At 39.2% G+C, this 27,256-nt stretch overlaps 1 protein-coding gene across 4 annotated transcripts in view; it reads right to left on the reverse strand.

Annotated features, from left to right (window-relative positions):
- Positions 1-302: 302 nt before the first annotated feature.
- The window catches only part of LOC149578269 (cyclin-dependent kinases regulatory subunit 2-like), a 36,286-nt gene continuing 9,332 nt past the window's right edge, over positions 303-27,256 (reverse strand). For all 4 annotated transcript variants that reach the window (XM_089828020.1, XM_089828023.1, XM_089828027.1 and 1 more), the window contains 2 exons: positions 961-1,021; positions 303-804 (listed from right to left, as the gene is read on the reverse strand). In XM_089828020.1, the coding sequence (XP_089684146.1) occupies positions 637-804; positions 961-1,021 (229 nt within the window). In that variant the 3' untranslated portion in view covers positions 303-636. The remainder of the gene's footprint in view (positions 805-960; positions 1,022-27,256) is intronic.

Here is a 27,256-nt window from a genome sequence, read left to right on the forward strand (position 1 = left end):
CTGTTTAAACGGTTGAGACACTGCCAAATTGGATCTAGCCATTCTGTCCGACACATCAGATTGCTATAAAGCAGTTTAAAGCTCATTATCAATCCACATTAAATATTATATAAGTGCTCTCAAAAATTTATCGACGGTTTTTTCTTTTATGTGAGACATCACCCTTTCCCCTCAAAGTCTGCTGTATAATAGCCTATCGACTGATTAACTCAATGCAATGATTAGATACCCCTGGCTAATGTATATGTTGGTACTTGGTTCCATAACAATTCAAAGAAAAATGGAGACTTACACTGAGTGCATGATATAAGTATCTGACTTAATAGTTCATGTGCAAATGTTTACAAGAAATTTTCCAAATATTTCACAAAGCCAGTATATACTTTACCATTTACAAGCAATAATATCCACTATATGGAGGATTGGCAATCACTGTCTGCTACAGAAACAAAACCCTCACAAGCTTACTAAGATGGTCATAACTATCATAGAAAATGGAAACTTCAAGAACAGCATTATTCTCCTTTAACTGTCATCAAAGTTTCTAGAAAATTACTCATATACTCAGTCCTAGGCATATCATTATCGTCACTTAAAAGAAACCTCTATGACTCATCTTAACACTCGTTATGAGACTTATTGAGCTTTCATGCCCATTGTTTGAGACTGAACACCATTCTGCTGCTGTTGATTTTGCTGATAATTCAAGGGCCTACGGAATAACATAATGTGAGGCTCGGGACGATGAATGGCATAGTGCACCCAACCCCGAGACTGCTGCACTCCGATAGCTCGCCATTCAGCCTAAAAAAATATCAAGAAACATTTTTAACTCTTAAACAATAAAATATCAGAATGCGCCACTATAAAACAAATAGGTCTATAATACATCGCACCAAAGAGAACAGAGTAAAGAAAATTTAAAATTGCATAAAATATTAATGCCATTTTAGTATTTACCTCTGACAGCAACTGATTCTTTGGAAGCAATTTAGCAACATCTGGGGGAAGAACCACATGCCTGAACACATTAATTCATCAAGGAAAACCAGCAATTAGTCACTAAGAAATTGGAAGCAACTCACCAAGACACAAGGTAAAATTATAATTCTAGCAAGTTTTAGGCTATAATTTTGAGTCTGATGCATACATGTATAAAAGTAATCAACTTTGAATCAGCCCGAGCATGTGTGTGAGTACACGTGATGAATGCATGTATAAGAGTAATCAACTTTGAATCAACACAAGGATGTGTGTGAGTTCACGTGATTGATCCTAGATGTAAAATATGATTGTGAGAGAAGAAACTCCAAATACAAATAAATCAGTATCTATTTGGTCACAGGTATTTAATCTACGCCAAGTATAGTCCTAATTGTTGGAACCCTGTCAGAAACTTTAAAAATTGTAAAAAGTTACGCTGAGTCCTTCCCAATTTTGCCCAATTGCTGCTTGTCATTTTCGCTTTTGAACCCACGTGTTGAGGAACTCAAGTGTTCTATGATGAATCTCAATTTTGTGTGGGTTTCCCAAGCCTTTACCTCCCAAACCCATCTTGTGACACTTTATGTCCTCTCAAATCTCAAGGGCTAGCACAAACCTTGCAGCCTAAAACCTTTGCACCATCCTTGTTCCAATTCCTTCTCCACTCCCGATCTTTGGTCCCCTTTTTCTTATTAGATTTGAAGGCACTGTAATTTTTTCATTGGCCCACATGGTGGTGCTTAAATGTAATTGGGTGGTAGCAGGTAGTTATGGAAACCCTAATCAGGGTTTGTAGGATTTAATTTGGGCCATTGGTTCTAGTTTAATCTTGGTCATTCATTATACTTGAGCTCCCTATAGAAGGACCTCTCCTCTCATTTGTAAAAGGGTGGGTAATTTGGAGAATTGTTGTTATTATAATGTCATTTTTGCTCTACTTTTCATCGTTGTGTATTGTATGGTGAGTTGACATGATCATGTTTGCATTATGGCATGGTGATCCATGTTTCATCACTTAGTTTAGAATTTCATTTCATGTTTATTAGAAGTAGTTTAGTTGAATGGAAGTCATTGTGGATGTTCATTTGATTAACTCGAATAAATCTGAGCCACTAGCCTCTTGCTAATGGTAAGGGTGCCTTGCCTGGTAAGCCGATGAAAACACTTAACTTCAATGGATGTTCAGTCTTTGGTTTTCATCCAGATAATGGAACCGGAGTGAGGATATTGATGTGAAAACCATTTTTATATTCCTTAGAAGCTTGCACTAGATGGGTGGAATCCCTGGCAAGTTTACATCTAGTAGAGTCCGAGTTTGTCCATGATTACATGCATTTGTAGTAGAATTAGAATAGAAGTTTAAGTTGGAGTTGAAGAGGAAAGTGGAACTATTTTTTCACTGCACATTGTGGAGCCAAATCTTTAGGAGTGCAAGAGTTTATATCCATTAAATGAATAGCATAAGTCCCTTTGTGATAACCAACAAATCAAATTATTTCACTGAGCAAGTATCTACAATAGAAGGAACCTTGAAGTCATTTCATGATCTTACTTTGCAAGCTTAGCATGACAGATGACCTTATATTTAAAGAGGATTGAGTGTTTAGTGTTTCTCCTTGACACATTAAGTACTTAATTCTGCATGTTGTAGTGGAACAAAACTCACATCAACAGAAATTGGCGCTAGAAGGAGGGCCAAATTGAAATTAATTCTTGGGACAATTTTGAAAATCAGAGTGATGTTGGTGCACATACCCTCCATCGTCGCACCAACAGAAATTGGTACTAGGAGGGAATGAACTTCATGGAATTGTCAACAAGTGAGCTTTCAAGTTGTATTTGAGATAGGAGGTCTCTTCAAAAGTGAACAATCCAAAAGAGTGAAAATTTGAAGAAAATGAAAAAAATGAAAAATAAAGAAGAAACATTTTCTCGAACGGATAGGCAGGTGGATGTTCTTCCTATTTGGTTTAATTTGATCAATAAGTTGCATCGATGCGATTTTACTAAACATGCAGCAATAGAGCAATGTAGGATACATGGCGCCACAGAACACGAGGAGATGAATCGTTTGGTTTTCCCTTTGAGGGTGGACTTGGTATTATGAGGGAGAATTTCTTTTTGACAAGTATATGTGTCTGTCGTACTTGTCACTTCAAAAAAAGAGTTTCTTGAGTTCAAAAAGGATATCAACTTAGGAAACCAAGGATTGGATATGGAGGAATGTAATGTCCCCTGTTTAACCAGTTTGGATATATGTTGTCGTTAGCCTACTTCTATGTGGTCCCGGGGGCTAACAAGGACATGGACGGGATCTTGTGGTGTTTTGGCCTAGTCAATTTTGTTCTGGGGCCAACTAAGTTCGTTTGGAGGCATTTACAATGTGACTTACTATTTTTAGTAAGTCAGCCAGGCTAGCCGGATGATAATTTTGATGATGGGGTTGGATGTGTTTTTCTTAGCTCTTTCTAACGAGCTATCATTTGTGGTGTTTCGAGATCATTTGCTATGGAATTTTAATGCCGGAAGTTATTTAATAAAGTAACTTCAATTAAATTAATATTATAAGGTTACTTTATTATATTTTGTATTTTAAAGTGATAAATGGAAACAATATATTAAAATGCAAATATGAGATTTAATCCCACATTGCTTGTGGAGTGGGGGTCGACCCTCTAAGAGGACTTTATATACAGCCATGAATGGGGTGTGGAGATATGAAGAGATTGATGAATTCAAGCTTAGTTTGGTTGGTTTGGTTGCTGGCTTTTGGAGACGAAATCCTCCATTGGTGACAATCCTTTCGCTCTTGGAAGACAGAGTCAAGGGATTTAAGATCTATTAGCTTCATACTGTGTGCATTCAGCTTCAATTTTTCAGCTACAGGTAAGATTGAAATTGTTCCATTTCCAAAGGCATATCATTGCAGACATTGAACAGCATGGACAGCAGATTTGGAGGTGAGATTTGGAGCAGGTTTGTGGGTAAACAGTGCTGCTACAGTGCGCGTGAACAGTGCATGTGAATAGTGCGCATGAACAATCCTCATTCTGTGTACTTGGAGGTCATATTTCATACCCTAACCGAGCAGCTATTAGATGGGTTGCTAAACTGGACATCCATCCTCAAATTTCGAACAGCAACGATCATATTATTTCCAGGTTCTTCTACACCCGATTATAATAGTTCAATGAATGTATAGGTGTCATAATTATAAAGAGTTTTGCATATTCAGTCACTGTGTAACAGTCTTTGCACTACAAACTCAGTCACTTTTGTACACAGCTATATGAAGTTTGTATATCTTGAATAGAGGAATAAGTGTACGGAACATTTAGGATCAGTCCATAAGAACTCTTTACATTGCATATTTGTAGTAGTGTTCAAGTGCCAAGATATTTGTCCTTGCTATTCTTCAGATCATATGGTCATTGTTTGGCAGAGAAGTATTATAACATCTGAACAAGAACTCAGAAATTATAAATCAGACTTTGCACACCAACTGTTTGACAAAATGTTGTTGAATCAAAATTAAAAAATTCAAGGTAGAATTAGTAGGGTATGTTACAGTGGTATCAGAGCTATAAGTCCTGCCATCCTGTGGAGGTCTTATAGGAAATTTGGAACTGGCGGATAGAGGGGAAAGTGTTTTTGTCAAAACACTAAAATCAGAGCATTTATGTTTGAGCATGCGACAGGGGCCTTATAATTTCCGCAATACCAGAGCAAGACAAAGTAGGAGTTCAGACCTGCAAAGCAAACAGTCTAGTTCATCCGTACAGGGGGGTATAGAATCCAGTCATACAGACACAGCGGAGGTATTTTTTGATCAAGACAGCAATATGGGTGACCGAGATGATAGGAATACAAGATTAGGTGGAGGCGGGAATGCCGGTCCAGAGCCTGGAGAGGAAAGATTTTTACAATTATTAGAGACCTTGGCACAGGGACAGCGATTAGCAGAACAAAGGGCACAGGAACAGAATCAGAGATTGGAGCTTATGATGCAGATGATGGCTCGTCAAATGGGGTTGAATGCTAACATGGGTGGAGGTAATAATCAGAATGGTAACAATCAGAATGGGAATAATCAGGATGGGACACATAATGAAGGTGAACAAGTTGGGAACAATTTCGGTCATGCACCCCAGCAAGCTAGGACCGTGAGTTCGAGGCCCATGATTCCCACATTCCCTCCTAGAGCTCCAGAGCAACCCGTACCAAAACCCCAGATCATTGATATACAGGACCAGTTGAGGAGAGATTGGGAAGCCGGAGGTCCAGATTTTACTGCTGCAATTACCTTTAGGGAGTATATGGATGTGCGGATGAAACATATGCCACGTGGACATGACAGGAACCAGAACTATGAGCTACGGAAGAAAGTAGGGAAACTTCAGTTACCATATTATGATGGCTCGGGGAAGTCTTCAGCAAGAGCTTGGGTTCAAAAGCTTGACACATACTTTCAATTGAACCCTATGCCTGAGGAAGAAGCTATTAAGTACGCAGCAATTCATCTGGAGGGGTTAGCACACGAGTGGTGGCATCATGGTATGGTCACTATGGGTCATGCACACATTACCTCATATGTGGAGTTCACGGAAAGACTGATTGAACGTTTTGATAGGAAGGATCCAGAACTCCATTTCAAGGAGTTAGCTCAGCTTAAACAATGGGGATCATTGGAGACATACATTTCAGAGTTTCAGAAACTTGCAGTGTTAGTAACAGATGTATCTGAACGGAGGATACTGGTTCTATTTATGGATGGGTTAGCTGATCCGTTGAGAGGGTGGATTAAAGCTCTCAACCCTCCCACTTTGCAGGAAGCCATTAAGAAAGCTCGTGACATGGATTCCTCTTCAGCTTCTAAAAATAAATTCCTCGCAAAGAGTTTCCCTTCAAGGAAAGATAAGGACAGGAAACCTTTTCATAGAGAGCCTCCGCCACCTAAGGAGGAAAGTAAGAGGTTGGACAATGAAACACTTAATGATCTCAGGAAGAAGAAGCTTTGTTTTCATTGCAGGGAGCCTTGGGATTTGTCACATAAGTGTCCATTGAAAGCAAAAGCTAAGCAGATGGAGTACTTTTCAGCTGAAGAGTCAGTGGATGGAGATTCAGAGCAGTCATCAGAATCAGATGGAGATGATGATAATTCTTCACATGAGGAAGCACGTAGTGATGGCACGATAGCTCAGTTGTCTAGTATACAGGAGGCCGTCACTTTCAGAGTTAGGGGAACTTTGGATGGACAGAGATTTGTGGCACTCATTGATACAGGGGCAACACATAACTTCATTGATGAGAAGTTTGTGACACGCAGAGGGCTACATACAGAGGAGCATAGGGGATTTAAGGTGATGGTTGCCGATGGCTTCAAAATTGACTGTACCAAGAAAATCTCCAACTTGCAGCTTCGTTTGGGAGATTATGACATGACAGGAGATTTCTTTGTGGTCAACATTGGTGATCAGGATATGGTGCTTGGAATGAACTGGATGAAGTCTCTGGAAGAGTTTACATTTAACCTCCAGAAAATGGAAATGAGGTTTGAGGCAAATGGTAAGAAGATAGTGCTCAGAGGTTTGTCAGATGGGAGACTTCGAGTGGTCTCACTCAAACGAATGCAGAGTTTCTTTAGACATGATCAGGTGCAGTGGGCAACAGAGTTCAAAGTAATGCCTGAGGTGACAGAGCAGCATAAACAGGAGTATCCACCTGATGTACAAAAAATAATAACCAAACATACTAAGGTGTTTGATGAGATACCTCCAGGAAGACCCCCAGATAGGGGAATCGAGCATGTTATTGAGTTAGAGGAAGGGGCTAAGCCAGTTATCATCACACCTTACCGCCACCCCAAGAGATATAAGGATGAAATAGAAAAGGCAATCAAGGAGTTGATTGACATGGGGCACATACGGCCAAGCAAGAGTCCTTTTGCTTCTTCAGTAGTATTGGTGAAGAAGAAGGATGGTACAATGAGGATGTGCATTGATTATAGGGAGCTAAACAAGAAGACAATCAAGAACCGATACCCTATCCCGCGCATCGATGAGCTTATTGATGAATTGCACGGTGCATGCTACTTCTCTAAGATTGATTTGAGATCTGGCTACCACCAGATACGGGTTAGAGAGGGGGATGTGGAGAAGACAGCTTTTAGATGCCACTACGGACATTTTGAGTTCTTAGTCATGCCTTTCGGGTTGACTAATGCTCCCGCCACTTTCCAGTCCTGTATGAATAGAGTGTTCAGAGATCAGCTGAGGAATTTTGTGTTGATATTCTTTGATGATATACTGATATACAGCCATACTTGGGAGGAACATTTGAAGCATATTGATACAGTGCTCAGTATTCTAGAGAGGGAGTCATTATATGCCAAGATGAGTAAATGCGAGTTCGGGATGACAGAGTTGCTCTATCTAGGGCATATTATTAGTGCAGGAAGTGTTCGGGTTGACCCAGACAAGATCAGGGCCATTCTGGATTGGCCACCGCCGAGGAACACTTCACAACTCAAGGGATTTCTCGGGCTTTGTGGGTTCTACCGCAGATTTGTGAAGGGATTTTCACAGATAGCAGCACCACTTACAGATTTGACACGGAGAGACAGTTTCAAGTGGTCAGAGAGGGCTCAAGATTGTTTTGACAGGTTCAAGGAGCTGATGAGTACGTGTCCTGTTTTAGCCATTCCAGATTTCACCAGGCCTTTTGAGCTGCAGTGTGATGCCTCGGGAGAGGGCGTAGGAGCTGTCCTCATGCAGGACAAACATCCCATCGCATATGAGAGCAGGAAATTACGAGGTGTTGAGAGAACTTACAGCATCTATGACAAAGAAATGCTAGCAATCATGCACGCGCTAGCTAAGTTCAGGCAATATTTAGCAGGGAGCCGATTCACAGTAAAAACAGATCATAACAGCTTGAAACACTTCCTTGGGCAGAAGGATCTTAATGACAGGCAACAGAAATGGGTGAGTAAGTTACAAGCTTATGATTTCGACATAGTCTACGTCAAAGGGAAGAAAAATATTGTCGCAGATGCTTTATCCAGAAGGCCTCATTTGCTTGCTGTTGGGATAGTCATGGATGATTGGAGAGAGTTGATCTTGGCAGAGTATGCCAAGGATAGTTGGGCATCTAGTATTATTGAAGGAACTATTCAGGATAGCCGATACACTGTTGTAAATGATCTGATCATCTACAAGGAAAGGATTTATTTAGTACCCGGGTCTGCTATGAAGCAGAAGATTTTGAGGGCGTTTCATGATTCACCATTGGCAGGACATCCGAGATTCTTTAAGACATATCGGCAGGTGAGAGAGCGCTTCACTTGGAAAGGACTCAAAACAGAGGTGCTTCAATTTGTTAGAGAGTGCCAAGTATGTCAGCAGAACAAACAGGAACATTCCTTTCCAGGTGGTTTACTACAGCCCCTACCCATACCAGAGAAGAAGTGGGATAGCATTTCCATGGATTTCATCACAGGCCTCCCCAAGGCACAGGGTCGGGATTGTATCTTTGTTGTGGTAGACAGATTGACGAAATTTGCACATTTCTTTGCAATTTCGTCTACGTATTCAGCAACACAAACAGCAGAACTATTTTTTCGAGAGGTATTCAGACTACATGGGATACCAAGAAGCATAGTCAGTGACAGAGACAGCAGATTTATGAGCCACTTTTGGCAGGAGTTGTTCAAGTTATGTGGAACAGAGCTCACTCCGAGTACCAGTTACCACCCCCAAACTGATGGGCAAACAGAGATAGTGAACAAGTGGGTTGAGGGATATCTCCGAAACTATATTACAGGGCAGCAGAGGGCTTGGGTGAAGTGGCTACATCTAGGGGAGTACTGCTATAATACCTCTTACCATATGTCTATTCAAATGTCCCCTTTTATGGCACTATACGGGTATGATGCTCCTAATTTCTTGGATTTGTTATTTGGGGACAGTAGGGTGCCTAAGGCCAAGGATCTTTTGCAAGAGTGTCAGGACATTATGCGATCCTTGAAGGAAAACTTGCAAAAGGCACAAAATCAGCAGAAGCAATATGCTGATCAGCACAGGGTTGAGAGGTCTTTTGAGGTGGGAGACATGGTGTACCTCATGTTACAGCCGTATAGGCAGTCCTCTCTCAAGAGGAGTGGAACAGAGAAATTGAAACCGCGCTACTATGGACCATTCAGAGTAATCAGGAGAGTGGGCGAGGTAGCTTATGAGTTGGAACTGCCTGCAGACAGTAAAGTGCATAATGTGTTCCATGTGTCACGCCTTAAAAAGGCATTGGGGCACAATGTGGTGCCTTCAGTAGTATTGCCACCTCTCGATGATGAGGGAAAGCTTATCTTGGTTCCTGAAGCTATACTTGACACCCGGGAGAGGGTGCTTCGCAGGAGGACTATCAGGGAGTACCTAGTGAAGTGGAGGAACCTACCTATTGAGGATGCAACATGGGAGGCAGAGCAGGTTCTCCAACATCCAGAGTTGAGATTGCTTGGGGACAAGCAATTTCAAGAGGGGCGGACTGTAATGTCCCCTGTTTAACCAGTTTGGATATATGTTGTCGTTAGCCTACTTCTATGTGGTCCCGGGGGCTAACAAGGACATGGACGGGATCTTGTGGTGTTTTGGCCTAGTCAATTTTGTTCTGGGGCCAACTAAGTTCGTTTGGAGGCATTTACAATGTGACTTACTATTTTTAGTAAGTCAGCCAGGCTAGCCGGATGATAATTTTGATGATGGGGTTGGATGTGTTTTTCTTAGCTCTTTCTAACGAGCTATCATTTGTGGTGTTTCGAGATCATTTGCTATGGAATTTTAATGCCGGAAGTTATTTAATAAAGTAACTTCAATTAAATTAATATTATAAGGTTACTTTATTATATTTTGTATTTTAAAGTGATAAATGGAAACAATATATTAAAATGCAAATATGAGATTTAATCCCACATTGCTTGTGGAGTGGGGGTCGACCCTCTAAGAGGACTTTATATACAGCCATGAATGGGGTGTGGAGATATGAAGAGATTGATGAATTCAAGCTTAGTTTGGTTGGTTTGGTTGCTGGCTTTTGGAGACGAAATCCTCCATTGGTGACAATCCTTTCGCTCTTGGAAGACAGAGTCAAGGGATTTAAGATCTATTAGCTTCATACTGTGTGCATTCAGCTTCAATTTTTCAGCTACAGGTAAGATTGAAATTGTTCCATTTCCAAAGGCATATCATTGCAGACATTGAACAGCATGGACAGCAGATTTGGAGGTGAGATTTGGAGCAGGTTTGTGGGTAAACAGTGCTGCTACAGTGCGCGTGAACAGTGCATGTGAATAGTGCGCATGAACAATCCTCATTCTGTGTACTTGGAGGTCATATTTCATACCCTAACCGAGCAGCTATTAGATGGGTTGCTAAACTGGACATCCATCCTCAAATTTCGAACAGCAACGATCATATTATTTCCAGGTTCTTCTACACCCGATTATAATAGTTCAATGAATGTATAGGTGTCATAATTATAAAGAGTTTTGCATATTCAGTCACTGTGTAACAGTCTTTGCACTACAAACTCAGTCACTTTTGTACACAGCTATATGAAGTTTGTATATCTTGAATAGAGGAATAAGTGTACGGAACATTTAGGATCAGTCCATAAGAACTCTTTACATTGCATATTTGTAGTAGTGTTCAAGTGCCAAGATATTTGTCCTTGCTATTCTTCAGATCATATGGTCATTGTTTGGCAGAGAAGTATTATAACATCTGAACAAGAACTCAGAAATTATAAATCAGACTTTGCACACCAACTGTTTGACAAAATGTTGTTGAATCAAAATTAAAAAATTCAAGGTAGAATTAGTAGGGTATGTTACAAGGAAGTACTTGGTGTACTATGCATAGCCTTCTACATTCAGAATCTACTTGTCCATCTTGTCAAGACGCTATTGACTTTATCAAGTTTCAAATGGGTTGGTATGAGGAAATATCTGTGGGGGGTGGCAAGGATTTATTTCGACTCCCAGATTGGGTGTCTTAGAAAGGTGTTAGTCATCACTTGAATTTGGAACCAAAGGTTGAAGAAATTAGTTGCATCAAGGAAGCATGGTTGAGTATAATGATAATGATAATAAAGAGGAACTTTCACACATCACTTCACTAGAAGGAGCGAACCAAAAAATTAAGGAAGTGATAGATTTTATTCAAGGAAGGTGAGACATAAAAGACAAAGATCAACATTTTGAAGAACTAGAAGGTGATCATTACAATTTTGAGGAGGTGATCCCTCTTGCTACAAGGACAAATTCTTTAGGATGAATTGCAAGGATTTTCACACACCCTTTGGGGAAAAGATAGTCTGATGGATGAGTTGAATAAGGAATTACAAGTTATCATAGATGAATCAAGTTACGAAGAGCAGTTTGATAAGTCATTACAAGGCATCATCACCACCAAGTTCTTTGTGGGGTGCTAAAGGATATCATAAATGAAGTTGATTCGTTGCCAAAGGTATTTCAAGATAATCAAGTTATGGCAAGTGACACGTTCACCATCAACTTCAACCCCCAAAGGCTTCACTTGAGGTTGAATTTGATGAACGCATGAGGATGTTTGGTAATGAGCTTCATTCCAGTTTTGAAGAGGGTATGATTGATTAAATTCTACATGAAGCACTACAAGATGTTTGTAAAGAGAAATCTACATACAACACCATAAGGGAAGATGATGAACAATTTGGGATAATGCTACAGTGGGAAATTGTATTTGATCAGCTTGGGAAAATATTTGAAGGAGACCTCTACAAGGAATCCTTGATTTTTGAGGATGCACTTAGCAATACACACAAGGATGTGTGTTTCATGCTATACAAGGACAAGCGACCTAAAGTAGTATTCCAAGGGCTTGATCTCAAGAATAATCTTGACTTGAACACCCATGAGTTTGATGTTGCCAGCAGAGGGGGAGTCCACCACCAACTCCAACCTCCTGAAGCCATAAATGATCAAAAAGAATTTCAACATGAACCATCACTACAGACATGCCAAGTTGTTTCTTTCCTTGCCTCTAATGTTGAAAATTTTGAAAGTTATATTTTGATTATGGAGGTATAGAAAACAAAAGTTACATTTGGATTAACCATGGACCACATGAATTGCCTCACTGTTTGATGCAGGAGCATCTTGCATGGAAAAAGAAAAAAAGAAAAAAAAAATTTGAAAAAAAAAAAAAAATTGTGGAGGAGAGAGAAAGTGACGAAAATTAGAGGAGAAATAATAAAAAAATTAAAAAAAGGGAAAAAGGAGAAAAGAAAGAAAAAGGTGATTTCTATTTTCGAGGTATAATAGAAAAAAATAAAAAATAAATGGTTGTCATTCCATTTATCGAGGTGAGTGGGTAGAATTCTAGAAAGTTATGAATATTGTAGAAAGTTTTGGAAGTTGTAGAAGGTTGTGGAAGTTGTAGAAGGTTGTGGAAGAATTCTAGAAGGTTGTGGATAAGTCATGCATGGGGTGGTAAGTGCCTATTTAAGCAAGGCATATGAGCATTTCTAAATCAAGCTCAAGGGGGAAGCTTAAGGAGTAAAAGCTCAAGGGGGAAGCTTGAGGAGTAGAAGCTCAAAGGGGGAAGCTCGAGGAGTGGAAGCTCAAGGAGAAGCTTGATATCATCTTGTGGGTGTTGTAAGAATTTTTCAAGTATAATAAAATTATTTGTGAAGCATTTTTTTTTCTGGATCTCTATATTGTTGCTTTCTTGATTGTGAGTGGGTAAGGGTGGTGTGGCCCTCTATTAAGTGGTATCAGAGCGTACTACTATCAGTGGTATCAGAGCGGGCCCCTCTATCAAGTGGTATCAGAGCGGGAGTTCCTGAGTGTACAAGTAGATCGCCGAAGTGTGAGGCAGTTTGTACCAGGACCTTGGGTGAAATTTATCAGAGCAGGAGTTCCTGAGTGTACAAGCAGATCGTTGAAGTGTGAGGCAGTTTGTACCAGGAATGGTTGGGCAAAGTTTATCAGAGCTTGTGGATTGCAAATCCGTTGTCCCAGACTTGTGATGTGGTTTTTGATTGTTTGTGCGAGGTGGCAGGTTGCGATCTGACTTGCAAACAATTTGGTTGTCACAAGGAGCGTGGGAAGGATTTGTTGCAAAGGGTTTACGAAGTTCTTGGGAGATGGCTCCAAGAGGATTGGACCCTAAGATGATTGCGAAAATCCATGATATAGTGGAGAGGAATTTTTCTAAGATGATTTCTCGGTTGGATGATAGATTGGCTGATCAAGTTAAGGAGGTTCGTGAGAGAAGATGGCATCACAAGGTTGAGGTGGAAGAGGTTGGTTTTGCTGATCAGTCTGTGGAGTCTGATGCAGAACCTGTAGAGCAAATAGAGGTTGTTGCTGAGGATATTCCTAACCTTGCTAATGTTGGGATGGAGGTTGGTTTTCATGATCAAATGGTTGAATCTGACATGGAGATTATGGAGCACTTGGAGGTGGATGATCCAGTTGTTGGAGGTGAGTTATGTATTGCAGAGCATCTTGTTGTGAGCAATGAGGTTTCTGGTGTTGAGAGTTTGGCATGTATTGATGGTGATCTACATGTTGGTGCCGATATGGAGTTTGTTGTTGTTGATGCGGGGTTTGTTGCTATGGGTGTGAATTCACTAGTTGCTGATGTGAATGAGGGTTTGTTGATGAAGAATTATGTTCAGTTTGTTTCTGAGTGTGAGTATGCTGATTGGATGGTTGAGATTCGGGTGTTTGATAGAGTGATGCAGATGTGGAAGATTTGTATGGTGGTTTTCTTGTCTCTATTGAGGTGGAAACCTTTGGTGAAGATGAAGATGGTGGTAGATCTTTCTTTTGGCGTCAAAGTGTGGGACACACTTTTCTATTTACCAGGGGAGTCTGATGCAGGAGCATCTTGCATGGAAAAAACAAAAGAAAAAAAAAAAATTGAAAAAAAAAAAAAATTTGGAAAAAAAAAAAAAAAAAAATTGTGGAGGAGAGAGAAAGTGACGAAAATTAGAAGAGAAATAATAAAAAAATTAAAAAAAGGGAAAAAGGAGAAAAGAAAGAAAAAGGTGATTTCTATTTTCGAGGTATAATAGAAAAAAAAAAAAAATAAATGGTTGTCATTCCATTTATCGAGGTGAGTGGGTAGAATTCTAGAAAGTTATGAATATTGTAGAAAGTTTTGGAAGTTGTAGAAGGTTGTGGAAGTTGTAGAAGGTTGTGGAAGAATTCTAGAAGGTTGTGGATAAGTCATGCATGGGGTGGTAAGTGCCTATTTAAGCAAGGCATATGAGCATTTCTAAATCAAGCTCAAGGGGGAAGCTTAAGGAGTAAAAGCTCAAGGGGGAAGCTTGAGGAGTAGAAGCTCAAAGGGGGAAGCTCGAGGAGTGGAAGCTCAAGGAGAAGCTTGATATCATCTTGTGGGTGTTGTAAGAATTTTTCAAGTATAATAAAATTATTTGTGAAGCATTTTTTTTTCTGGATCTCTATATTGTTGCTTTCTTGATTGTGAGTGGGTAAGGGTGGTGTGGCCCTCTATTAAGTGGTATCAGAGCGTACTACTATCAGTGGTATCAGAGCGGGCCCCTCTATCACTGTTGATCTTGCATGATAATTTTCCTAAGTTTGCGTTTGAGGTAGATAATATTTTTTCGGCGTACAAGGATAAATTTGCAAAATTGAGAACCATTACCCAGACCTTACTACTCTTAAACATCTTGAGAAACCATGTCCGATCAAGTGCATATATTAGTCTGATCCATGTCATCCCTTCGAGATTATTGTACAAAGTCAGGGTAGGTTTGTCTTGAACCACTTGGTTCGAAAGACTTTGAGTAGGTTTCCTTTCCTTTTGTTAAAGTAGTTGTCTTCTTGTTGAACCAAAAAGTTAATTTGCTTCAAGTCATTTAACTTGAGATTTCTTTGAGTGGCTTTGTTAGTTGCTTGGCTTAGTTTTCTTTAGGGAGTCAGTCTATAGGTTGGTCTCGAGTCATTTGACCCAAAAAAATTTAGTAGTAATTTCTTAGTTTGCTTTAGTTTAGGAGTTTGCTTTGGGTTGTCTAGTTTGGAGGGAATCCAATTTGTGAGAAAGGAAATGTATTTTCCACACACTTATTCTCCCAATAGATTTGTTCACTTGATTTCTTGAATCTCTTTTGAAGATACCTTGAACTGGAAATTGTTTGTAATAGCCAATTCTTTTAAAAGGTTTTGTACGAAATTTGGATTGCATTCATTCATTGTGTTTGAGGCACCCGATTCTTTTAGTTACGACATTTACTCACACTTAATTGCTCCAAGTTCTTATGGAGTTTTCAAAGTGAAGTTGGAATTAGTAAAAATCATACCCATGCTTCAGCACCATTGTAGTCTTCCAAATCCTTTACAAGCTTCACTGCTTAAAGCCAAAAATAAAAGATTGAGAAAAAAGAAATGCAATATCAAAAGAAAAGAGAGAACTGACAAAAAAATGGAAAATAAAGCAAATTTGGCTTTTGCGCGTGCAAGTATCTCTATCGATGCTATAAAAAGTAAAAACTATCACTAAAGGTAGAGCAATGTTTATGGTTGACCACAACAATAACATCATTGAGGTTATGGACACCTAACTAGTAGTGAGGCTCTATTCAAGATGCTTTTGGAGTAAGGATATCACTTGCACCAACGTGAGTAACTATGGGTTAAGGTTCTTAGCTCAATTCATGGTTTCACCATTTGGAGTGCAATTTCTATTCATTGAATACGTGAAAAGGGGATTATCCAAAGTTTCTTGATTCTAAGTAAGTGATATTCTTGAAATGTTCAGGAACGTTTCTTTGGGTGGGTGCTAGATGTTGTGAGGTTTTCACACCATCACCCCATTGCAAATGGGGACCCCTATGTGTTGAGGAACTCAAGTGGTCTATGATGAATCTCAATTTTGTGAGGGTTTCCCAAGCCTTTACCTCCCAAACCCATCTTGTGACACTTTACGTCCTCCCAAATCTCAAGGGCTAGCACAAACCTCGCACACTAAAACCTTTGCACTATCCTTGATCCAATTCCTTCTCCACTCCCAATCTCTGGTCCCCTTTTTCTTCCACCCCCCACCACTCCATTCTTCCCACGAGTTCTTTCCTCCCTAATTCCCAATCCCCACAATTTCCTCCCTTGTGTTTCCTCCAGTACCAAGTCCCCTTTTTCTTTTGCCCACTGCTCCATTTGTCGTGAGTCCTTTCCTCCCTGGTCCCCAATCCTCTCCACCCCCCTCCCTCCCCGTGCACGCAATTTTGTCCCTTGTGTCCCAAGTCTCAAGTCCACACAATCCCAATGCCCAATCTCCAACCCTCTGTAGTTACATTTCTGTGGTCCCTCATAAACCCTAACTCCCTCCTAGCACCCAAACATTCAAAAACTTTGAGACAAGTTTTGTCGTGCTCTGCAAACCCTCAACAACAAAAGTCAACCCCACCAGCAACATACAGATCACCATTTAGGCTCCAATTCAACTTCTACAACATTCTAAATGTATTTCCCTTGCGTGTAAAAAAGATCTAATCTTTTGGCCACACTTTTGGAAGGATTTTGCAGCAAGGAATGAAAAACCCTCAAGCACCATCTTAACACGGTCAGTAATTTTAAAATGCTTACTTCGATGCTAGTTCCTGCAGACGACGAGGGCATGATTTTCTCATGTGCTATAAATGAAAAATATTTCTTCATCACAGTGATTGGTTAATGTTGCTTCCAACAGATTTATTTAAGGATCAAGTGGATTTTAGCTTTTCAATATTCCAATGTCTGCTTTCAGGAAGTCAATGAGTTTTTGAAGCAGTAATGGATGTCAAATATTGAGTGTCTCCAAGAAAGCATGTACTTTTTGGGGAATTTGTAGTGTTCTGATAAAGTTCCCTCTTATCAATCTTGCTGATACTAATGTAATATTGATTTCAGAAAGGTGACAGCATTTTTTTTAACATTGCAAACTTGTGATGATTATTTATTCCTCACCTGTGGGTTTATGTAGTAGAATGTAGGATGACTAAGTATATTCTGTGTTTGATATCTATTCCTGGTGCATTTTATGCTTGGATTGAATCCTCTTCAATTCTAGTCCTAATTAATTCTCCTACTGCAAACTGTGACACTGTAACTGCTTGGATAGGCACCCATCCAAGAAACAAGTGGTTCAATCACTCTTTATCAAATGCAAAAATTCTTCATCATTAGTTAGAACAAGTTTCAGTATATTTGCAAATCATGATTTAGCAGTTTAACAGGGAAAATTATAAAATATTATCTGTGAGCCTTACCAATTGGTGATTTTGTGAATCATGTATACTTGGAATTTATCAATTTGTCATATAATTACACTTAAGTTAGGATAATGCATTTCATAGCATTTTGCATAGGAAACACTTAGGGAATTGCATTTCATTGTTGTTGGAGAAGTTTCACCCTTGGTAGTATGATCTAGATATCACATTTGGAATGATAATTCCACCTTTGGTGGGTGTTCCACCTTTAAACCTTGCATCTCATTAAGCCACATGTCATCCGTGTGTGCTCTCTTCGCCTATCGCCTTGCCTATATAAGCAAGCACATGTACATTGCACTTGGTTTAGTTATTGCATCTTAATGAGAATATAATTTGTTCTTGTCCATGTTCTCTCTTGCTTTTGTGTTCTTCATTGGCTTCTAGATCTTGGGTTGTTGTAATAGACAAATTCTTGCATGCCATTGGGCCATCTTTGAGTAGTCTTCTTGGAGATATTTTGGTGCAATTTGTGATTGGCATAATCTCAGATCCGTGAATTTTTGGAGCATCCTACACTTAATATAAACTCACCATTGCATCTAGGAGATTGATTTCACAAGTTTTGACTACCAATGTTCCCACATTGAGCAATATCTTTAGCCTTTAGGCCATGCAACCAACCTAGCCATGCAGATGGTAAATTCCTTTCAGGAAAAAAAATTTGGGGGTCCACAAACAACCTATTTATTGTCACATGCCTATTCTTGAATTTGACATGGCACCATAGCACCTACACTAGCGATTTTCAAACCCTGCTTTGACTACATTATAGTACCTACCAGAACACAACACCTACCTCTGACTCCGACCACCACCATCACTATCAATATAACATTTGCACATTGCTCTATATATTCTCCGAAGAAGTCTACAACAATGTGCATGTGGGATTAATCTCCCATACTGCTCTGGCTTCCCCTCTCTTTGACTCATCCATGTGACCTTCCACTACCTTCCTGACCTATCCACTGGCATTTCCAGTGTCCTCTTGCGACTCCCTAACCATGCAGTACCCAGTCCACACACACAGCACAAAATCCAAACATGTGACAACGATAGGTGTCATGTCATACACAACATAATTTGCCAAATCAGCAACTCTCACCTCCCTGTCAATGTGGACAACTCAGCAAGTAGTGCCATGTCAGCATGATCAGCCACGTCAACACTCCATTGCCTTGCACAATCATCGTACAGAACGAAACATCAACTTTGTATGGTATGCACGGTCAATAGACACCCCCTCAAACACACTGGCATGTCAATAGTCATGTCAATGACACATGAACATATGGATTGCCTAGTCAACAAACCACACCAATGCTTTGTCAACAATACAAACACCACATCAGCTTCATACAGTTGAATTGCATACTGTCACATGGCATAAGCCTTTTTGTTGTGACAATCATTTGATCTATAAGGTTTCTTGTGACAAACATGCAATAGTCAAATTTAATCCAATGCTTTGAGGACGCCAACGAGGTTCTGAAAAATTTAGCATGATCAGCCACGTCAACACCCCATTGCCTTGCACAGTCATTGCACAGAACAAAACATCAACTTTGTATGGTATGCACAGTCAATAGACACCCCCTCAAACAGACTGGCATGTCAATAGTCACGTCAATGACATGTCAACATATGGATTGCCTAGTCAACAAACCACGCCAATCCTTTGTCAACAATACAAACACCACATCAGCTTCGTACAGTTGAATCGCATACTGTCGCATGGCACAAGCCTTTTTGTTGTGACAATCATTTGGTCTATAGGTTTCTTGTGACAAACATACAATAGTCAAATGTAATCGAGTGTCTTGAGGACGCCAACAAGGTTCTGAAAATTTTACCCCCCTCACTTTTGAGCTTTTCAATTTTGTAGTCCAACTTTGGAGGCTCATATCTTGGTCATTTTTTGGGATGAAATCTTCATGAGCTTCACAGTAATGCAAATGTTTTCTAATTTTGGTGGACAGATTTTCCAGAATTCTCAGTTTTTCACAACTATACATGTGCAATCCTCATTTCTGCAACTTTTGAGGCTTCAAGCCATACAAACAAAATTTCAAATGTTAATTTGTTTTAAAGTTCATGATTTTTCGTCTGCTTTGTTGTAGTGCTATCAATTTCATTATTATGAAAAAACATCACTTTCAAAACTTGGTCTATTTTGGCATTTGTATAGCAAGATCATGTGCATTGTTTGTTTGAGTCTATTATAGTCTAATTGAGGCAATTATAAACACAAAAAACAGACAATTTACACACACTTAGTATAAAGTGCCAAAATAGTTATCTTGATAGAACAATTGCAAAGTCATCAGACCCTAAGGCTGATCCTATTCTGAAAAATGAATGGTTCATCAAAAGATCTTTGGCTCTAAGTGCTTTGAGAAAATGTACTTCTCTTGATCTCATATTTCATATTGCAAAGTGTAAGACAATGAAGGAAGCAAGGGATAAAACTTGAACAATTGTATGGTAAAGTGGATGAGATTAGGGGATACACACTTGATAGTGATCTACTCAGCTAGGATCCTAAGAACTTTGACACAATTCAAGACTCTACCAATAAGGCAAATGAGCTTAAAGCACAACTTAAAGATTGTGATATTGAGAGGAAGGATGAGTTGATGTGAGTTTTGTTTCACTACAACATTCAGAATTGAATACTCAAAATCCAAGATGAAATACCAAATTTCCAACTCTCTTGAATAAGGGTACACATATGTTACACAATGTAGATGATTTGTGTGATCAAATGAGACAACCTCAAAGTTCTTTCTTATTGTGTACTACTATCAGTTTTATGATGTGATATGCTCATTATCACAAAGGGACTTACGTTATTCATTCGATAGACATCAACTTGATTTCAACTTCTCCAAACACTTCCAACCAAATAAACCACAAGGAAATAAAAGCTATCCAATTCTAGGAATGTAGGATAATGTTGATGATAGGGTGAACCTTTGACCAATCCTTACTTTGCCAAATCAACTAGGCATATGGGGTTACTATCTTCTATGGATGGAAGAATGATTTTCACATTGTCAACATTCATCCAAATACCCTATGATGACACACTCTAAATGAACATCTCTAATAGAAGTTAAACACTTGCAATTTAGGCTCAGACTAAACTTGCACTATTACTCACAATCATAAGTACCAAAAGGTATGGACACTAGTGTGAACATTAATCATCGTTCAATAATATCTTTCATCCATCTACTTCTATTCAATATGAAATAAAATCTTAATCTAAGTGAGAGATGCAAAGAGGCATGCAATACTACAAATGATCATATATATCCACTGTGAAGACCAACAAAGAATAGAGAACAATTTAGTAGTACTTTGGCAACAATTCTCCAACATAACTCTCATACAAATAATGTGAGCAAGCCTCTATATAGGGAGCTCAATTACAATGAATGGCCAAGATTAAACCACATAAGCCCTAATTAAAGTTTTACAACCATAGCTACAAATATTAAATGCTCACTCAATTACAATTAAGCGCCACCCTGTAGGCCAATTAGAAAATTACATTATTTTCAAGGGCCGGTGAGAAAATTCAAACACATAACAACCAAATAAGGTGCAATAACAAGTGAACCAATGAGAAGAGGGAACTTGAAGAAGAAGCCACCAACAAGCTGACCAATAAGAAAGCTTGAATGCTTCCCAGAGCCAATAATAAAAAGGTCATGTAGGCCTCTGCCACTTGGTGCCAAATGGGCCAATCAAAATTATGCATTTCTTCTATCAACCAATAAGAATTTAGGGCCACGTGAGTCTATGCCACCTCATCACCTTGGGAAATGTGCTTCTCATCCTCATCCTCTTTAAATATGCAATGAACCAAGACACAAACTCATTAATCATCTTAATGGGGACACTTGGTATGTTCTAATTCGTTGAGCAAATGTTTGCCATCTCAGCATACTCGCCCTTTAAACTTGATAAATACCCCTTGCTCATGAAAAATCATTTAGTTGGCACACTCACAGACTACTCGCCGAGTTTTTCCAACTCGCAACTTTTTCTAACTTTTACTTACAAACTGAACTCATCAAGTTTCCAAAAAAAGCTTGTCAGTTTTTTGGGGAAAACTCAACGAATCCAAGCATAAAACTCGGTCATTATTGTGCATAACAAGATAAAGCAAAAATATGCCCCAATTTGTTTCATTTTTATGTTTTATTGCTTCTATTTGGTTGTGAGGAGACAAAATAGGATTCCAAGCCCTTGGTAGCTGATTTCAATTAATTAGAAGTAGGTTTGAGCCTCCTTGTATGCATTCAAAGGATGATGCCTGAGGTTGGGGAGAGAGAGACCTTATTGTGGCAGAACTCCAAAACTATGTGGAAGCAAAGGGTAATTTGTTCTCTTCATAGCTGGCCAAGAGAGGAAGAGGCACTCAAACCCCAAGTAAAACATTTGCCATTTGGGTTTTGAGGTCTAAAGTAATTGATAAATTGATAAATTATGTTTAAGTTTTTCTTTTTGCTTTCTAACTTTTCAATTTTTTATTTTGTAAATGTTTGGTGGCAAAGTTGGGGTGGAAATACCCCACACCTCAAAAAAAATGTCCCCAAAATCTTATGTCAATCTTGTAGTTCATCTAATTGTGAGCGCGATTGGAGCTTGTTTGAGGACGTCCACATGAAGAAGAGGAACAAGTTAGCTCAAAAGCACCTCAATGACCTTGTCTATGTGCAATACAATACTCCAGTGTGCAAAAGGAAGACACAGAAAACAGCAGCTGATTCATTTAATTTGGATGATATCTATAGATCCTTACAGTGATTGGACAACACAAGAGCAGACTCTATTGTTTACGAAGGCTGATGTCACTGATTTGTAGAGGCGGGCTATGGAGGAGAAGAGGGGTGGATTTGTTTTCACGGGATGACATTAAGGAGGAGGATGATGAGTCAGATGAGAAATCCGTCAGGAGGAGGAGCTACATCCAAGGTGGTGAACGAGCCACACATCATCTGAGATACCGAGCAAGGAAGCATAGTCACGTCCAATGCACGCTACTAGGATTGGACCCTCTTGTTCTACCTCTCCCTTATTTTTTACTTGCACTGGGAAAACAAAGACATAATTGTTATAATGTATTTACTTTTTGTTTTACAAACACTATTTATTGTTTTGCTTCCAACCATCAGCATTCCTCATGAGAATGTGATTTTTCCCCCACTTTGCATTTAAATATATCTAGACTCAGCTTGTGTCTTTTGTGTTCTCATTGATTGACTGGTTGGATGCATAATCTCATTGAATTTTTCAAAAAAAAAGGTTTCTATTTAAATTTAAGCCGAATTTTTAGTTGCCGAGTTTTTCCCGAGATTTTTACTCGAGCCTTGTCAAGCTTTCCAACTATGGTTAAGCCTTCAATTGTGTTGGCTCATATCCTCAATTGCGTCCTTGTGCTCTTTAGCTCTTTCAATGGATCTCAACCAGCTTTCCTTGAATTATAAACCTTTGTTGGTGTACATGGCAGGTTTGCATACTGTGAATGCTTTGATCCTCTGAGTTGTCTTCTTAGATGTGTTGATCCTCTCCACCTCATTGTTGATGAATCCATCTTCATTCGTCACCTTTATGCATCAATCCTTTTTGAACTTTTGGTTTCATCCTTCTTACTTTAGCGCACTTTCAATGGTGCTGGCTCCCTTTCTTTTGGCTGCTTGCCCATCTCCTTTGTCTTTCACTGGTGATTCCCTTTTCCTTGGCTTTAGCCTAAGCTCTTACGACCTTTCTCCATTTATAGCCCTAAAACAAACAATATAGTTAGGATTTTGTTTGACTTAATCAGATCTGGAGTAAAAGATCAGAAATAAGAAGAGGCTGAAGATTAAATCAGAGCCTTTGATGCTTATATCAGACTTACAAAATGGATTGATTTGGACTCATTACACCTTAAAGCTGTCAAAGAACAAATTTAATTACATTTCTAAGTGTCCTACTATTTACACCAATTTGATTTCATCCCATGTTTGACCCAACAGATGTGATTAGAATTCAAAATGAGGTCTGATATACAGTTCTGAAAATGAAAATAGACCTCTGTGAATGGTGAAAAAATTATGATGAAAGGCTGAAGTAAAGCTTTCTTCCTTGGATCTAGAGCCTACAATCAGATCGGAATTGTTAACTATCAGCACCTAATCTAAAATGGAGGTCTTATCCTACCGATAAACAGTTATGATGAGACCTGCAACAAAATTTAACTTGCTGGTGAGGGCTTCTAGAGATCCAAAATCAGAAGTTGAAGCTCTGTTGTTGTTAATTGATTGGGAATTGAATTGTTCTGATAACAGTTGCTTGAATTTGGATTTCAAATGACTGATATAGGTGCTACAGCTATCTTAATTTGCAGACGTAGGTGAGAAATGGTAAAACTGATCTCTGCTACTTCTACCAATCACAGTATGTAAAATAAACTTCACAAATCTGCCTCCTGTAATTGGAATTCTCTCAGCTTGCTTTGCCTTTGCAATGAAAATGATCTTTGAATTAATTCTGGCTGTCTTGTTTATATGGTAAATCATTTGGATATAGGGCAATTGCTAGTGCAATTGGATTTTAAATTATATTCATGTTTCTGGGTAAGATTGTGTGTGAGTTTTTTCATCAAAGTTTCGGATCACATTCTTAGCTCTCTCATCCTGATGATGTATCATTGAGTATGATCCAAAACATTCACGAAAATGTTGGAATCACCGTTGCCGTTACACCAAAAGCTCGAGCTATCAATGAACGTCACAACAGCCAGAGGCAAGGATCCACGGGAGGCAGTTAAGGACATGGCACAAATCCATTGGTCTGTGCTAAATGGTACCTTCACCTAGAGGGGATGGAGGCACCAACCTTCCAACAATTCCCCCCCTCAGCATGACCCGAGGGATTTCATACCTGTAACCCGTAACCCAGCGCTCTGATACCACTTGTTGGAATCATTGTTGCCGTTACGCCAAAAGCTTGAGCTGTCAATGAACGTCACAACAGCCAGAGACAAGAATCCACGGGAGACAGTGAAGCACATGTCACAAATCCATTGGTCTATGCTGAACGGTACCTTCACCTAGAGGGGATGGAGGCACCAACCTTCCAACAGAAAAACTCACACAATCTTACCCAAAAGTATGAATATAATATCATGGACTGGAAATCTGTTATGGAATTTAAATGTTTGCAATCTTTTATTTAATCGAAGCTCTATCGAGTTTTGAATTAACGATTATAGCATTTAATTCAATTCATCTTGGGTTTTGAATTCTAAAACCCTTTGCTGGATCAAATCTCCTTATGTTTAATAAATGGTATTAAATTCATAGCCTTCATAGGCTAAGTTTGAGGCAAACTCAAATGGCAAAGGTTATAACGAGTTTTGTGTCCTTTGATCTGTATTTAATTAATCCTTTTACATCCTCAACTGCATTGAATTTTGCACCTTGCTTTCAGCTTTTAAACTATATATGGGATCCCACCTGGAGTTTTGTGTCCAATGCTTGGTGGTTAAGTCGAATTAGGGCCTGGGCGCTTTGATTTAGGGACCTTATGAGGACACACGCCACATTATTGGGACTCAATTCAACTTTGATTTATTCTCCAGCCGATAGGCAGATGTCAAGGTTATCATGCTTAGAATTTTGGGCCTAATTGTATTAATAACGCCACAAGTTTCCTCTTTGGAGCCAGCACCTCAAGATTAGAGCCCTAGTTTTGAATTTCAATGATGGATGTCTCAGATTTAGGCCATATCAATCCATTTTTGACCGACATGTTACATCACTTAGATCCGATTTAGCTTTCTGAAGCAACACGCTAGGCATATGGACTTGTTTTATCAATTTTTGTGCCCAGACTTCCAAAGCCCTAAGTTACATGTACTATCACTGCCCCTTAAATTGGGGCTCTTTTAAAGCTTTAACGCCAGTTTTAGATGCCTGATTATGGCCTTATCGCATCAAATTATAGCCTGTTCCATAAGGACCAGGCCCAGACGTTTCACAAAGGGCTGTATATGTTGTTATTGAAATGCTTTTTATGGGCCCAAGGATAAGAATTTTAGGCTCTTCCAACTAGGATTGAACCTATGCCTTTTTTCCTCCCTTTATTCAATCATGAGATGAGGAGGTGCTTCCTCCACCTTTACTGTGATGAGAAGAGGTTTCATCTACCCCATTTGAGATGAGAAGAGGCTTTGTCTCCTTCAGTTGAGCCGAAGAGGTGATTCAGCTCGATTCTATTTCATACTTGAGCAATCTTGCTCCCCTCTTAGCTCAAAATTTCTCTTTTATTTCTGACTTCCAGACTTAGCTATTTTTGCAAATTTTTCAAGTCTACCTAAAGAAAGCCTTTTAAATCTTGCCAAACTCACCCTACCACCTAGACCTACCAACCAAAAGAGGGGGTCCCCATTTGCAATGGGGCGATGGTGTGAAAACCTCACAACAGGATGCACAATTAATCTTCAATTTGTTGAACAAGCTTCCTTCAGAATATGCAGATTTTGTTTCAAGTTCTCACACTCGTCGATTGACAATGGGAAATGCCTACAATACAACTTCATTTAATTATTTTGCAGAGATGATGTTTGAGCAATCAAAATTGATGAGCACAGGGATTCTCAGGTCTTCAAAGTCCAAAGCTTTGCTAGCAAGTTATAGGAATCAAGGGAATCAAGGCAAGGCGTATCGCAAGAAGCGGAAGCATGGTAAGCCAAAAACACATCAAGGGAAAGCACAATCTTCCTCTCCACAACAAGGCAATTCTACATCTTCTGCCAACAAGACAGGAAAATCAACTAAGAAGAAGAGGCCAACTTTTCATATTGCAAGAAATCTGGTCATGATGAACATCATTGCCACTCTAAAAAAAATTGATGAGTTGACAAACATCATCAAGAACAACATCAATTTGCCATATGACTACAACAAGAAGGATTCCACACCTTTGACTTCCTTGTAGTCAAAAGTAAAAGGAAAGCATTTGTGGCAACTACGAGTTCTTTACGAGAATAAATATTTGACTCTAGTGCCACTCATTACATGGCCTCTACAATGGAGTGGTTTTCTTCATTGGAGCCATATACGGTACCTCACATCTTTACAAGAGATGATACTCAAGTGGAAGTTGAAGGCAAAGGTTTGGTTGCTATGGATGATGAAACATTTGAGAATGTTCTTTATGTTCCTATCTTGAGCACCAATCTATTCTCAATTTTCCAAATCACTCGCTATGGAGATGAAAGAAAGTTGAGTTTCTACTTGATTCAATTGTGGTAAAAGAACTTAAGGAGGATACCTTGGTTGCAATAAGTTAATCACAACACAAGACTTTACTCATTCTCCCATTGTGTGCCTGAATCTCCTTCTACAACCTTGCTCACTCATTCAAATTCAAAAAACAAGCTATTGTGTGAGCAGTTTCGACATCTCAATTACCACAATCTTTAGCAACTTAGCTCAAGGATATGGTCACAGGTTTATCTCCAATCAAATTTTCAGATGGTGTATTTTAGGGGTGTTCCATGGCAAGCATCCAAAAGGGAAGTTTGATTAAGGAAAGTCTTGGAGAGCTTTAGAAGTACTTCAATTGGTTCATACCATTGTAGCAAGCCCCTTTCCTATGTCATTGTTTAGCAAGGCTTGCCATGTCCTCACTTTCATTAATGACTAATCCCGCTTCGCATGGAGTCAAGTGTTTGACAAGTTTCTAGCCTTCAAGGTTCACGTTAAGAAGCAATCAAGAAAGCAAGTCAAGATTCTCAGCATAGACAATGGAAGTGTATATTTGAACGCTAGACTTGAGAAGTTTTGTACACTTGAGGGGATTGATCTATTAAATCTAAGGGCCCAGAAATCAATGTTGATAAACAATAATAAGAGGAAGATAAAAATGAACCAATAAAACACAAGAAATATCTTGGGAA

Source organism: Cupressus sempervirens, chromosome 1 (genome assembly GCF_028749045.1).
Source record: "Cupressus sempervirens isolate cs-2001-9-10 chromosome 1, ASM2874904v1, whole genome shotgun sequence".
Classification (NCBI taxonomy): Eukaryota; Viridiplantae; Streptophyta; class Pinopsida; order Cupressales; family Cupressaceae; genus Cupressus; species Cupressus sempervirens.